Genomic DNA, 14,116 nt, shown 5'->3' with positions numbered 1-14,116 from the left:
AATGCAGTATGGATAGAAATCTTCCAATTTTCAATTTAAGGTCTATCTTACTCTTCATTTACTATCTTTTTTAAAAAAAAGTATTTTAAGGAGCGTGAACTAGAGTAATAAAATTTCAAATATGTATTACCCTGTTGAGAAAGTTTTTTTTTATTTAAAATCGTAATTTAAGGAAGGAAAACAGAGACTTTTTTTATGTTACACAAAGCAATAAAAAGAGAATGAGGCTTACAAATTCCACTGCAGAAGTATTTGAAGCCATAACTGCTGTTTGTTTTAGTTGTTGCTGTTTTGCGTGTTTTCTAATATGAATTTCGCATGCATACACAAGCTTAGTTTTTGTTTATGACAATATTTGTTAACCAGATTTTTTTTATCGTGCTGTCTTATCATTTCTGCTGACGTCAGTTAGTTGACTCTCTCACTCTCTCTCCTTTGCTGATTTGTAAACACATCATGTGGTTAACTGAATCTTTTCCGATGTTATTCATGATTTTGGCAGGGTCCCAAAATAGTTTTTCGACGACAATCTCTACCATTTGAGAAATGGGTCTGAATTGATTTTGCCTCATATATACTTTTAATGCAATAGATGTCCTCACATCCTAAAAAAAAGCGGTCTTTTAATAACTTTTTTGTATAACTAATGACAGAAGTATATTTATTGTGACTGTTAAGGCTTCTTACACGGCTGAACTTCAATGGGGGAGTAAGAAAAAAGTTGATATTTATGTCACTTCATTGGAATAAGAAAGCCGTTAATATTTATGTCATACTTAATATGAAATCGATACTTTGTTTGCATATATTTAATTTTGGACCCATGTAGATGTAACCAGGTTGATGGTCCGTTGCAAGTCTAATTTCAGTCTTCCAAAGACAATAAAGTATAAATTGCATGCGATAAGGTTACAGCTTTGCTTTGGGTACAACTCTCGCGCGTAAACAGAGGATGAAGTCATCTCCTTTATGGGGCAGTGTCTTCAAATGGCTTGCCATAAATCTGAAAAAGAACAATTGGATCAACATTATAAATTTTGGGTCATTGGTTAGGTTTCCCACCTTGGGAGAACTTTCCATAAATCAGGTACCTCATTTTGGAAACAAAAAGTGAACTTTTAAGTTAACCTTAATCATTTCTTTTTAGTTCCTTTGCAAATGAGCATCGACGAGCACTTTAGGAATATAGGAACAACCGTCTGTATAATGTTCCATAGCCATCCTTCATTCAAAATGTAACTTTTTACTTCTGTAGAATGGCTGCCCTCAGGAAGAGTAACTGACCTGAACCACTTGACTGCGGATTCCCACTGGCAGTTGTGGGCAACCATGGTCTTACCTGCATATAAGCGTAAAGAGACAAGTAAGATAATCCTTACAGCCCATTATCAGACAGATACCCGCCCTGACATACCAACTTGCTGAGAGACAGAACACCATACTGACCTCTTGCCTGAAATCAACAAGTGGGACACTTGTTTTTTTTTCCACAACCAATTATCTGTTTAATGGACAAATACAGCCGTGATCATTGCTGCTCTCTTGGTATCCTCGTAGACCAACAGGAGGCATGTTAAATTACAAGGTGTACATAAAGCCCTCGAACCTGGGAATGTGCCTTATTGGAGAGAGGGATTTCCTCAAGAGATAAATGTGCTCTTCCATTAGCACCTTCACCAGAAGAGCCTTCTTGCACTGGTCTTCCTGGAAGGACACATACACAGAGCTACAGCGTCTTGCACAGGTTCTTATTCCCAGGTTTGTATCAACAGTGGACATACAAATCCGGATGTTAACAAATGCATTATAAGAGCCGTGGATCAACAGGACCATCACAAACCTGACCCTGCCACCCCTGAAGACATGAAGATCTTCTGTAAGGATATGTTCCGTGGTATGTATGAAGAAGACAATCTTACTCATAGGTCCATCATTGAGGGTAATAGTATAATCCAAGCTGAACCAGATAAAAGATCAAGCTCGTTACATAAAATACTGCAAGAATAGGAAGAGTAGCTATCAGGTGATGAAGCATGTGGCCTACTGATACAAATGCTCTGTCCACATCAGTATGACTGCTATGAGCTTCTATCTCCTGGCATGCTCGGGAGTTCTACTGCTATGCTCAGGAAGGCACCATCTAAATCACAAAACGGACTACTTACAAAACCAAATTTGAAAGAATGACAATATTTTTTATATTGAAATCAATGATTATGCAGTTGACTATCACTGCCTACATTTCCTGGAACCCTTACACATCAGGACAGCAAAGCCCACAGCTGAATACAACACAGGAGACTTTTCCTTCTAACATCAGCATGAAGGTTGCCTCCCACTTGCATTCCTGTGCCTGGCAAGTGAACTAATCCAATACCATCCCCAGTGCCACTCCTCTTCATTCTCCAAAACTCACCCAAGGGGTGCAGCCATCGATGTCTGGAAGAAGACTTGACTAACAACACTAATCTCCAAGCAACCAAAGAGAAATCAGTACTGCTCCTGTTCACAATGCTGGCCCTTATTATTATACTGCTAACCAATATCCTCGTTGCTAAATTTGTCTTGATTATAACTGTCTAGTTGGTCGAAATGTTGACAACTAGAAAACACCAAAAAGGAATTTGACTGTGACCACAAGTGTTGGTGGAATGTGGGGGTCATCCCCAAAATTCATTTCACTTCTCTGTTCCTTTTAATCTATTTGCTGCACATACACTCTTGTTTTATACCAGAGTATGAACATGGTCAACTATTGTCCAATTAAATGTAGGATGAGAAGACCTTGTACACAAAATTAGCCTGAGCGATGTAACCATACTATTTAACAGAATATGTCCTTCTTATTATTCTTTTAAATGGGAATATTTTCAGCCTTTTGAACATCTGTGTTTGGTAATATTCGCATTTTAGATGACTTAGTGAGTTGTATACATAATGACATAGGTAATACTTTGCCATTTGTGTATTCACTACAAAGTATGCATCTTGTTGTGCAGCTCTGTTGGCTGTAATCAGTATTCTTTCCTAGTGCCTTTTTCACTCTCTTGTTCACTCTCTTGTAAATGTGAGTTTGCCCTGACATGCTTCTGTGACTTAGGGCACACCATGGAGGATCACTTGGGCCAATGATTATGCTGTGTAGTATTGACATAGTTATGGTCCATTCCTTCGAATATACATCTTGACCTCATATTATCTGGCAGCAATACTGAAGCATGTATCATACAATTTTTCTTCAGTAATCTGAAGTAATTGGTTTTTTCCCCCAAAGCAATCTTTAAGTTAGTATTAAGTTCCTTCAACAAGTCAAGTTCCAGAAGTTTCCTGTACTACAGAGAGTTTGATGCTTCATATACACCAAACATTTTCAAGAACAAACAGAAAACACTAAGCTTTCAGGCGTGAACTTTCACTGTTATTGTCCAGGAACACTGTACAAACATCAGCAACATTATTGGTTTTCAATTCCACTTGTTATTAATGTACGGTAATAGAAGCTCTACAAAATATTTTTGAAGGTACTCCTACGACCATTAGATGCAATGACCTTGACGGAATTTTTTGAATCAGCTGCAGTATTCTTTGGAGGTAACTGGCAATAGTGTACAGTGGCCTTTATTTTGACAACCATGCAAGGTAGTATACTTTTGTGGGACAGTTGTTCCTTGGGTGTCCAGCCCACATAAATAGTAGTTTGTTTACGGTGCATCAACTGAATGTCTTTCCATTTGATGTGCTGTGAAAATATAGGGCTCATCCTGAGGACAGTGTAGAATTTTGCCTCTCATTCACTGGATTCTGCTACAAAAGACAAAGGCAAGTGACACGGAGCATGATTTCCACCATATGGTGGCAAATGCCGTACATAACTTTACTTATGATTTTTGTTTTATTTCATGAAGACTTAACACCTTTTAATATTTTTCGCAGCTATTGTTTCTGAAGAAAACGAGTATCATTCTTTGTTTGTCAAAGGTGTTACTAACACATCAACTTATCCTGATGACAATTATTTCATGATTATGCTTAAAATTTCTCTTTTTTTAATAAAAGTTTATTCACAGTTTTCCAGAATATGAGACGATGAGGATAATATTGATGCTACCTGACAGAATATTTAGGCAAATTATGAATGGGCTAATAATAGCCGAAATGAATAAAATTAAACGTAACATTACTACCATAAAAAGCATCGGAAAAAATTAAACAATAGAAAGTTTAGAATCATAATAATAGCTGAAATGAAAAAATAAAATTAAAGGTAGATCACATTATTACCATAAATCATCTTATTAATTTCAATAGGAATTTTAGATTTGACTTCTGCTAAAGAAAGTTTAGAATCATAGTAATAGCCGAAATGAAAAAATAAAATTAAAGGTAAGTCACATTATTACCATAAATCATCTTATATTAATATATAAGTTCAACAGGAATCCTACATTTGACTGCTACTACATTTTATATTTTGCTAACCTATTTCCATATTATCCAGTAATTAACAGTCCAATGACTGAATAATAATAATTTTTTTTTTTGTATTTTCAGGCAAACGCTGGGAGAAGTCATGGTAAGCCTCGACCAGTTGGAAGCATCTAGTAAATGTTTAGCAACAGCTATTGAAATAGAATCTAAATCTCCCATTTTACCATTCACCTCAATACCATTTTGTTATGAGTAGATATTACCAGAATTGCCTTTGTAACCAACTACATATATCTGGCCAGTTTCTTAGGTTACCATAATTCATGGTTCACAAATTAGTTGTTCCCTCTTAGATATTTTAGTTGTTCTACTCTATTTTGCAATTTTCTTTTATTCTATATATAAATACTCTTCTAATTATAGTGAACAACAGTGCCTACAAACAAAACCTCATTTTAGGTTATGTCAAAATGCATTCCAAGTTAGTGCCAAGGGTGGGTGTTTGCTCTCCTAGCGTTAGGAATTCACAAATCAGTGGGGACCTTTGTATTAATAGCAGTATTATAGAATAGAAGATATGGTGCTTAGTTATTGAATATTGTCACTATCATTCCCAGTGTATTTTTCTGTTGATGATATCACTCCTGACAGGTTGTATTGTTGAACTTTGTAAAGATTACCTTTAAGTTTTAGATATTTATAATGTACAATTAGCAAATTAGATACCCATACTATACCTATTTTACTACTGTTGAATTGTGTAAGTAATTGACCAGATGTAAACATAATCATTTGAAGAGTTATATGTACCATATGTAACATAATAAGTTTCCCTACAACAATATTCCCTAATTGAATTAAACTCGTAACGTACCCTATTTATGACGTGTTGTACCTGTGAATAATTTTAACAAACGTTGTAAAAACTGAATGCAAATAAAATGTTTGGTTGACTAAGACTTTCATTAACCACATCAGCTTTGAACTAGTGAAAACTAAAATGGCTTTTTCATCAACTGACAAAAAATGAATTAAACCAGTCCCTGGGGGTAGAAAGCTAAAACCGCCAAGCAAGAAGGGCAGTAAGTGATTCAATGTTCATTTTAAAATCACTGTAGTGATCTGTAGTTCCAGAACTCCGTATAAAATATGCACGTCATGGTTGGAAACACAAGCTACTTCTGACAAATTATGTGGAGAATATAAACTTGCAAAGATAAATCAAACGAACCAGTATTAACATCATAATTTGCATTTTAAAATTAATGAAGTACTCTTGTGGCTGTAGTACTCGTTTTGAAATACGCACATCATGGTTGGACACACTAGCTACCTCTGATAAATTACTGTTTCTTAGATACAACTGAAGCAGTAAAGTCTAATAGATATAGCAGTGAAGAGTTTGTGCAGATGGAAAAAATAAAGAGGATACATTTGCAAATGTCAAAGAAAGTGGACCATCATAGGTTGTCCAATATGGAACTGAGGTCATATTTTGTGAAGGGGTTAAAAAGTGAGAACTGTCCATAGTTACTAGACAGAAGACAAACTTAAGGTTAAGTATGTTTCTGTGGATTGGGGCTTCCTTTACGACTGGGATAAAAATGTAATAGAACTATACTGGATTTAAACAGTAACGGAACAAGATTTGGCACAAACCATACAGAAGGCGTCATGTACAGCCAAACTTTTTTAACTAAACAGGGAGACTTGCTGATCTGAAAATTAGGCTACAAAGCCAAGCAATTGGGACTTTCAGCCATTGAGTGCTGATGACAGTTAAGAGGAAGGAGTGGGCGTGGTTGGAGAGCAAGAAAGAAGAAAGGAAGCAGGAACAGCAGTCTAAGAAAAATGGCATAGAAGTGGCTGCAGCTAGCTAAGGGCAGAAGGGATGCTATAAATAACTACTGCAAGAGAAATCTCATTTTCCATATCATAATTCGTCATAAATATCAATTATGGTAATGACTGGAAAGTAATTTAATAGATAACAGATCAAACTGAATATCATTTTCATGTGAACCTCAATTCAGCAACTAAACTAATGCCCTTAACGAGCTCAGACTTTAGAAAAAAGGAAACCAGGGTACTGTAACACCAAAGGAAGAGACAGGCTTGCCTTTTGTTAATAGAATAATGGTAGCAATCAGGAAATACAGAAGCGCAGACAGAAATCCAGAGCCCAAAAAGTACAGGAGAGAAAGTCATTGGACGGATCAAAATCGGGACTGCATGCTCAGTCTTTTTACTTTAACTCGGGGCCTGTGTTCCTTCTCCACTGAGGCGGCCACGTAACACCTGTCAGGCAGATTCCTCCCTCAAAGATGGTTTAATTTAGGCAGGCAACCCTCATCTTGATCCTTCCAATAGCTGCTGCTTCCCTGATGTTCCTGAGGCCTTGAGGATCTTCCTTCTACTGCTTCTGTTTTCATAATTCGCACAATCTGTCCTCCTTCAAGAGGGTGGACTATTGCTTCCTTCAGTAGTACTAGACCCTCTTCTTTGATTAAAATTAATTTTCTTATCAAGTCTAAACTGCATAAGAGCACTGGATTGGCCGGCCCTACTGACTTTCACATGAAAGTGGGTGGATGCTGCCTGACAGGGGCTACGTGGGCACCTACATGAAGGAGGAACTTCTTATATAAGGTAGAGACTGTGTCTGTACCACAAAAAGAGTGAAGCAACTCTACAGAAAACAAGACAGAAAATCTGAGTCAAAGAGGGGACATGATCAATGGCAAGCTAAATTGCCTATGACCTGGAAAATGAAAAGGAGGTCTGGTCCTCATGTGGCCAGCAATTCAAGTACTGGCCAGGCGAATGTTTCTTAATTTATTAGAAGGCCAAATTTAGTGTTAAAGGGTTTCTTGAGTAAGAGTGAAACCTCAAACAATATATTTTGTGAAGATTTGTTGAGGGTTGCAGATTACACCGTGCTCATTAATGAAAGTAAAGAAACGCAGCAAAGACTAGTGAAAGATATCCAGTTTTTACAGGAGAACGAAACTAAAAGGGTAAGTAAAATCCAGCAAGAGTAAAAATCACTCCACTGGAGAAGTAACGAACGCAGCAGAGCCTTTGCTATCAATTCGTTAGTCTAAACGTAAGGAGGAGAGGGGGACGTAGCAAGTGCGGGACTAGATTACAAATGCAGGTGAGTGGTGCAGTGTGTGTGGAGGAAAGGAGGTATGATATTTATATAAGCTTTCTGTATAGGTATGTGGAACACCTAGCCACTGAGGTGAGAGTTTGTGCTGGGGAGTTCAACCATGATGCAGCAGTTGTAAGATAGATGTGGTTGTGGGTACTCTTTGTTTTTTAAAATAATCAACTTGTATAAGGGAAAATCATTATTGGAAACTAATCAATGTTTATGTATTAGAGAAAATAAAAAATGTCTAAATGCACAATACTTACTGACACAAGCTGTAAATCCTCTTCAATTCATCTCTGCAACAGAATCTGCAAATTCAGGAAACGAGAAATACTAATCAGTTTGTACAAAGATTCACATGAAGTTTTATGAAAAGGTAATTGTCCCTTTGCTTTCCAACCAGACAAGGTGAAAAAACTATCGGGAATTTCAGCTTTCACCGCAAGAAATAAAAATATTGAGAACTGGAATATTAAGAGGAACTACTTGTATACATAACACTTGGAATATCTAAACTTCAATACTAATACTGTTGCAGGTTGTAACATAACCTTACACGAGGGGACCCGTAGGAGGGGCATTGCCGTCAGTCAGTGCACCTCACCTGGTGAACTGTAGGCATTACTTATGGTAGTTCTTTGCAGCCTCTTTCATTCCTTTCACTGTACCTCCTTTTATATTCCCTTTCTTCCATCTCATTATCCAACCTCTCCTAAAAATTGGTTCTTAGGACAGCTGCGAGGTTTTCCTCCATTTATACCTTTCAAATACTGTCAATTTCCCTTCCAGCGCTGAATGCCCTCACAGTTCCCAGCACTTGGGCAAAACTCTATATTCCAATTCCCTACACAATGGGGGAAAAGCAACTGGCCTATACATATCCCATCACAATACGGTTAAATACGTACAAACTGGCATTGCATTCCTTTCATTAACTGCCTACGAATTATTCAGAACAAAAATCGCCTGGTTAGTTAGTTAATGGCACTATCCTGCGGCTGCCAGCAAAAACCAATTTGCTGCTTCCTTTTCTTCTGATGTGGACAAAATAAACTTCGGATAACATCATCCATTACCGTAATTGACCGGTACATTGTTGGCCAACCCACGTTCTTCTTCTTCTTCTGATAAGACAAACACACACACACACACACAAGCTCCTCCTCCTCCTCCTCCTCCTGCTTTTACCTGCTACCTGCTGCTGCTGCTGCTGCTGCTGCTGCCGCAAAGATAGATTTCGTTTATAGAGTTCGTTAAGCGATTGGCTTTTCAGATGAATGGCTGGTTCCCTTGGTTCCACGCCTGCGAAGGTATGGCTTTGTGCAATCACGAATATGAAACCCGTCGACGGAGGGTATAGTTCGCGAGCTATCATCATCATCATGATTATGAATGGTTCAGTGAAGGTCCTGGATGGCATCGCTAGAATATCGTTCTTCGATGTTATTATGAATGGTGAGCATATGTCACAAAGGGCATTAATAAAGGCGTGAGCTATGGTCATGAAAATGGTTCTGATAGTGAAGATAATTTAATGTGGTCATAAAAGTAATTTTGATAGTGAAGATAATTTAATGTAGTTACAAAAACTAAAGATCATTGTAATTTATAAAAAGTACATAATTCTGATAGTGAAGATAATTTAATGTGGTCATAAAGTAATGTTAAAGGTGAAGATATTTTAATGAAATCGCAAAAAGTAACTATCACTGTAATTTATGAAAATTAACTCCTCTTGTTAATGTAATCATTGGGATGCCACTAGAGATCTAGTCCATGGAAACAAATATTTCTCAAAAAATGAAAGTAAGTTTTAAATGTCCCAAAAATCAGTTGGTACATATTCACAAACAAAAACAAAAATCTTACAAATCTGAACCAATACATATGTTCTGCGCTAGATTACAAGAAATAAATCAATCAATGAAATGAAAATGCCCATCAACGACAGAGACCTTCCAGTTGAAGACCCAAATGTATATATGACCTGATTTATCGAGCGCATGAAATTCATGCCGCGAATCCTCCTCCTGGGCCAAGCGAAGTGACCCCACACACAACCTGACCCTCCCACAGATGCCGTGACTTTTGCCTGGTATGTTTCATAATTGCAGCCATTCGGCCGCTGGACCCTCCAAAAATTCGCTATATTTATCTTCAGGGACATGAAAATACTGTGATGTGCGTCAGAGAAGTTTGAGAGATCCCGTGTCTTTTGTTTATACTCCTGAGACAGAGGACTGAATATTTCATTCTCGGTTTTCCTCAATGCGAAAGTCGCCATTGAGATTGTAAACAAGATGGCCTTGCTTGGTCCAGCTGAAGGAATACGTAAAAGCAAGAAGAGAGAGGCCTCAGTGGCGTGGTTGGTATAGTCTTGGCCTGCCACGAGTTCGATTCTCGGGCATTCCACTAACGGGTCAGAGATGTGCATTTCTGGCGATAGAAATTAACTCTCGACGTTGTTAGGAAGTCACGTAAAGCCGCTGGTCCCGTTGCAGAATAACCACTGGTTCTATGCAACGTAAAAACACCAAACAAACAATACAATCAAGGAAAAACCAAAGAAAAAAGTCACCTAGTTGGGCAACTTGATGTCCTTACCTAGTCTATGGTGTTTTTTTTTTTTCTTTACGTTGCATGGAACCAGTGGTTATTCAAGCAACGGGACCAACGGCTTTACGTGAATTCCGAACCAAGTCGAGAGTGAACTTCTATCACCAGAAATACAAATCTCTCACCCCTCGGTGGAATGCCCCAGAATCGAACTCGCGGCCACCAAGGTGGTACGCCAACACCATACCGACAACGCCACTGAGGACGAGTCCTTACCTATAGTCTAGCTTCCAGTGAATACAACTGATGCCCCAGCTAATTATTATGTTCTTTTTATTACTTTTAAGACGATGAGCTGAATTAATACACTATCCAACACACTTTCCTTCATACTCATCATGAAGTATGTTATGAGTATTTTCATACTTTCACTTATTAAGCAACAAAAAAACCACATTAATTTGGAATTCACTTGAGGGCTTTAGTAAGTGGCAATATTGCTATCAAGTAGGTTAACCAGACCACTAAGCTTATTTATTTAGCTCTCACTGGGCTGTCCATTAGGGTGATAGGAACCTGATGGTTTTATATATATATATATATATATATATATATATATATATATATATATATATATATATCTATTTAAAAAATCACAGTAGATGCAACGTGACTTCAATAAATAAGCGAATACCACGGGAAATGAAAGTCAGGAATCCAAGCGCTTTCGTCTTTATTCAGACATCGTCAAGGAGCTACTGAGTAGCTCCTTGACGATGTCTGAATAAAGACGAAAGCGCTTGGATTCCTGACTTTCATTTCCCGTGGTATTCGCTTTTAATATATATATATATATATATATATATATATATAATATACTATATATATATATATAGTATAATATTTTTGTGTAAACACGTTTTGAATTCATAAATCTAATGCGTAAATGCCTATGATAATTTGGTGTGTTATCGCCCCCAGATTAACGCAAAATATAACGTTTACAAAAAATGTAAAATAACGTAAAATAGTGTCAGTAAAATAATGGCCGTCTACGGCGCAGCAATGCTGGCTGGAAACTTTTGATATCCCAAAATACTAAACCATCGCAATTTCTTTGGTGCAGAACGAATTAAAGCTTGCATTTCCATTCACGGTGGGACAACAGCCATGCATTTAAAGTGGCCCTCTCTCTCTCTCTCTCTCTCTCTCTCTCTCTCTCTCTCTCTCTCTCCAACGGCTGCACTTGTGAGGAAAATCACACGTGCGTTTGGAATTCACTGCGCCATTTATTTACGAAATACGGTTGGAATTAAAATTGGCTCTCTTCAGGTCTTTTTCGAGTGAATGCTTGCTTAGTCAAAACAAAATCGGCCCGTAATGATTATTGAAATAAAACTATAAACTTTTAGTAATACAATAATGTTATAAAATCTACAACACAAGTTGGAACTCTCGTAAGGTCATATCTATATCATGAGTTTCTTTGTTCCATTTAGAAGTAGAAAGGTATGAGAAAAAATAAATTAAAAAATTCAAAAAACTCTCTCTCTCTCTCCCAAAACTATTCATATTGTATTTACCAGGTATTCTCTCTACTTACGTCCTTAGTCAGCTATAATATCCTGACGAGTTCTGAATAAGCCACACGATGAATTAGAGAATCAATAGGCCACAAAAGTTCAGATTCCAAGTTAATAACATTGTTCACTATTTGCTTGTAACTTTTAAGTGAGAATATAGTGTTGTTCCTAAATTCATACTGGAGTTGTCCTCGTTATTATTATTATTATTATTATTATTATTATTATTATTATTATTATTATTATTATTATTAAACTGTAACAGTAACAACAAACTCACATTTAATTTTAAATAACATTATAAAACAAAAAAGGAAAAAGAACTAAAAATACAAAATAGACCAGAGTTCTATCTCAGATGACCTAGCTTTGGAAACGAACCCTAGTGAATCCCCTAACCCATCTCCAACCCCACCCCCTACCCCCACTCCCCTAAATCCCCGGAGCGGACCACGTTGGTGCCCTCAGCGTCCAGGGGCGTCCCGCGGAGGGCCGTCGTATGAATGAGACGGTTAGTCTGGTGGGGTGTTTAATATTCAATACCAGTTTCTGGGAAGAGTCATAAAGGGAAGCTGGTCTCCTCCTCCTACACTCGGCAATGCTCGGCCTTGACTTCGGCCGGTCATTTCTCTCGATTAGGCAAATTGACTGAGATTGGAAACAAAGATTTGCACAGTCCATTCGTACCCAAAACACCGTTGGGGGTGGACGCCGGGGAACGGAGCCATCGCCTGTTGGAACATTCAACTTTTCTTTATTTCGAACAATCTGGGGCTTACGATACATATCACGGTTCTCACAGCAGGAACAAAGTAACTTTATATCTATAAATTGAGGCCGATAACCTAAAGAAACTGCATAATAATTGGTACTGCTAAGAAAATTGTAATTGTTTATCATAAAATCAACAGTTTCTCTGTGTCACAATCCGTTTTCTATACGGAAGACGCATACTTTCAGCGTAAACTATCGGTTTTCACAATGTACCTCGCACTATAAGAAGACTCTTGTGAGGCTGCAAAACTACCAAATTCGGCTTCAGTATATACAGCAGAACTTTCTGTATATACAGCAGAACTTTCTGCCATTAATAAAGATTTAGCTATTGTTCATCTTACCGAGAAGAAGAAATTTGTTATATATTCGGGTTCTAAGTGTTTTGGAGTCTTAATATTTGCAATTCATCACATCCTTTGATTCTCCAAGCTCAAGAGTGGCTGTTTCGAATTTCTTGCAAACACAAAGCTGTTTCGTTCTGCTGGGTTCCTGTCCATGTAGGGATCAAAGGTAATGGAAAAGCTGATAGAGCAGCAAAAAGAGTATGTAATAAAAAATCACTGGATATCCATGAAGTTCCATGCATTGATATGAAGTCTCCTTTTCGAAGCTATATCCGCCACAAATGGCAGGAGCGATGGTCCTCAAACCTCCTTGCCAGAAACAAGAAGCTGAAGGCAATCAGACCTAATTTGAATTTTTGGCAGTCTTCGTTTCATAGAGACAGGAGGACCGAGACTGTTTTAACGAGACTTCGTATTGGCCATTCCCGATTGACGCACAGCTTTATACTTGAAGGAAGTGAGGCTCCAGTCTCTGCTCGCTGTGACTGCCTGTTGACCGTTGAGCATATTCTGGTTTGTTGCCCAGTGTATGGTGCTGCCCGCAGGAAATTCGGTCTTTCAGGGAAACAACTTTCTTATATTTTAGGAGATGATGTTGATGTAAATAACCTTGTAAAGTTCTCAAAAGAGATTGATATATACTATAAAATTTGACTTATTTTATTAATATTTAATTTTACCTTTCACCTAATACACACAAGTGTATGCAGTAATACTTTTAATTGTATTTTAATATAAAAAAAATTATATAATTTTTTTTAATGAAATAAGGTTTTTAAGTTTCCTTCACATCAGATTATCATCACGTTCAATTACATTTCATTAATTATCAGATTATTTATTTCATTCCATTAAGGCGCTGAATGACCATGATAGGTCCCAGTGCTTGGGCTGGTCCCTAAATTTCATAATCCTTCCATCCATCCATCCTATAGTTTTCCATTTGTTTTGAAGTTTTATTTCTAAGCGACAACTTTTTTGCATCCTTATTACAACAAAATCCAAGGCACTATAAAGCAGTACTGCAGTGTACGCAAAAATATAGGTAACTGCCCATCTTACCGACTTGAATACTAAACAAAATGTGAATAGGGATATAGAATTAAAATTGTTTTCAATAAAATCCCACATTAAATGCCTTACGTATATATCAAACTACTGTAACTAAATGCTTCCTCTTTTGCAAACAGTCAATTCATATACAATAGACATGGGAGATGTAAACCAAATAACACTGATTTTTGCAGAAGCGATCAAAAACAGCTTATGGC

At 37.3% G+C, this 14,116-nt stretch overlaps 1 protein-coding gene and 1 long non-coding RNA gene across 6 annotated transcripts in view; one reads left to right on the top strand and one right to left on the bottom strand.

Moving 5' to 3' along the window:
- LOC135209548 (tetratricopeptide repeat protein 7B-like) overlaps nt 1-5,381 on the top strand; it is a 482,937-nt gene extending 477,556 nt beyond the window's left edge. For all 5 annotated transcript variants that reach the window (XM_064242205.1, XM_064242204.1, XM_064242203.1 and 2 more), the window contains one exon: nt 4,552-5,381. In XM_064242205.1, coding sequence (XP_064098275.1) covers nt 4,552-4,684 — 133 coding nt within the window. In that variant the 3' untranslated portion in view covers nt 4,685-5,381. The remainder of the gene's footprint in view (nt 1-4,551) is intronic.
- LOC135209551 (uncharacterized) overlaps nt 637-14,116 on the bottom strand; it is a 127,532-nt gene continuing 114,052 nt past the window's right edge. The window contains exons 2-3 of the long non-coding RNA XR_010313383.1: nt 7,849-7,893; nt 637-1,003 (exon numbers count right to left, since the gene is read on the bottom strand). This is a non-coding gene — a long non-coding RNA (uncharacterized LOC135209551). The remainder of the gene's footprint in view (nt 1,004-7,848; nt 7,894-14,116) is intronic.

The sequence above is a fragment of the Macrobrachium nipponense genome, chromosome 38 (assembly GCF_015104395.2).
Source record: "Macrobrachium nipponense isolate FS-2020 chromosome 38, ASM1510439v2, whole genome shotgun sequence".
Taxonomy (NCBI): Eukaryota; Metazoa; Arthropoda; class Malacostraca; order Decapoda; family Palaemonidae; genus Macrobrachium; species Macrobrachium nipponense.
This window is presented reverse-complemented; position numbering and strand designations above follow the sequence as displayed.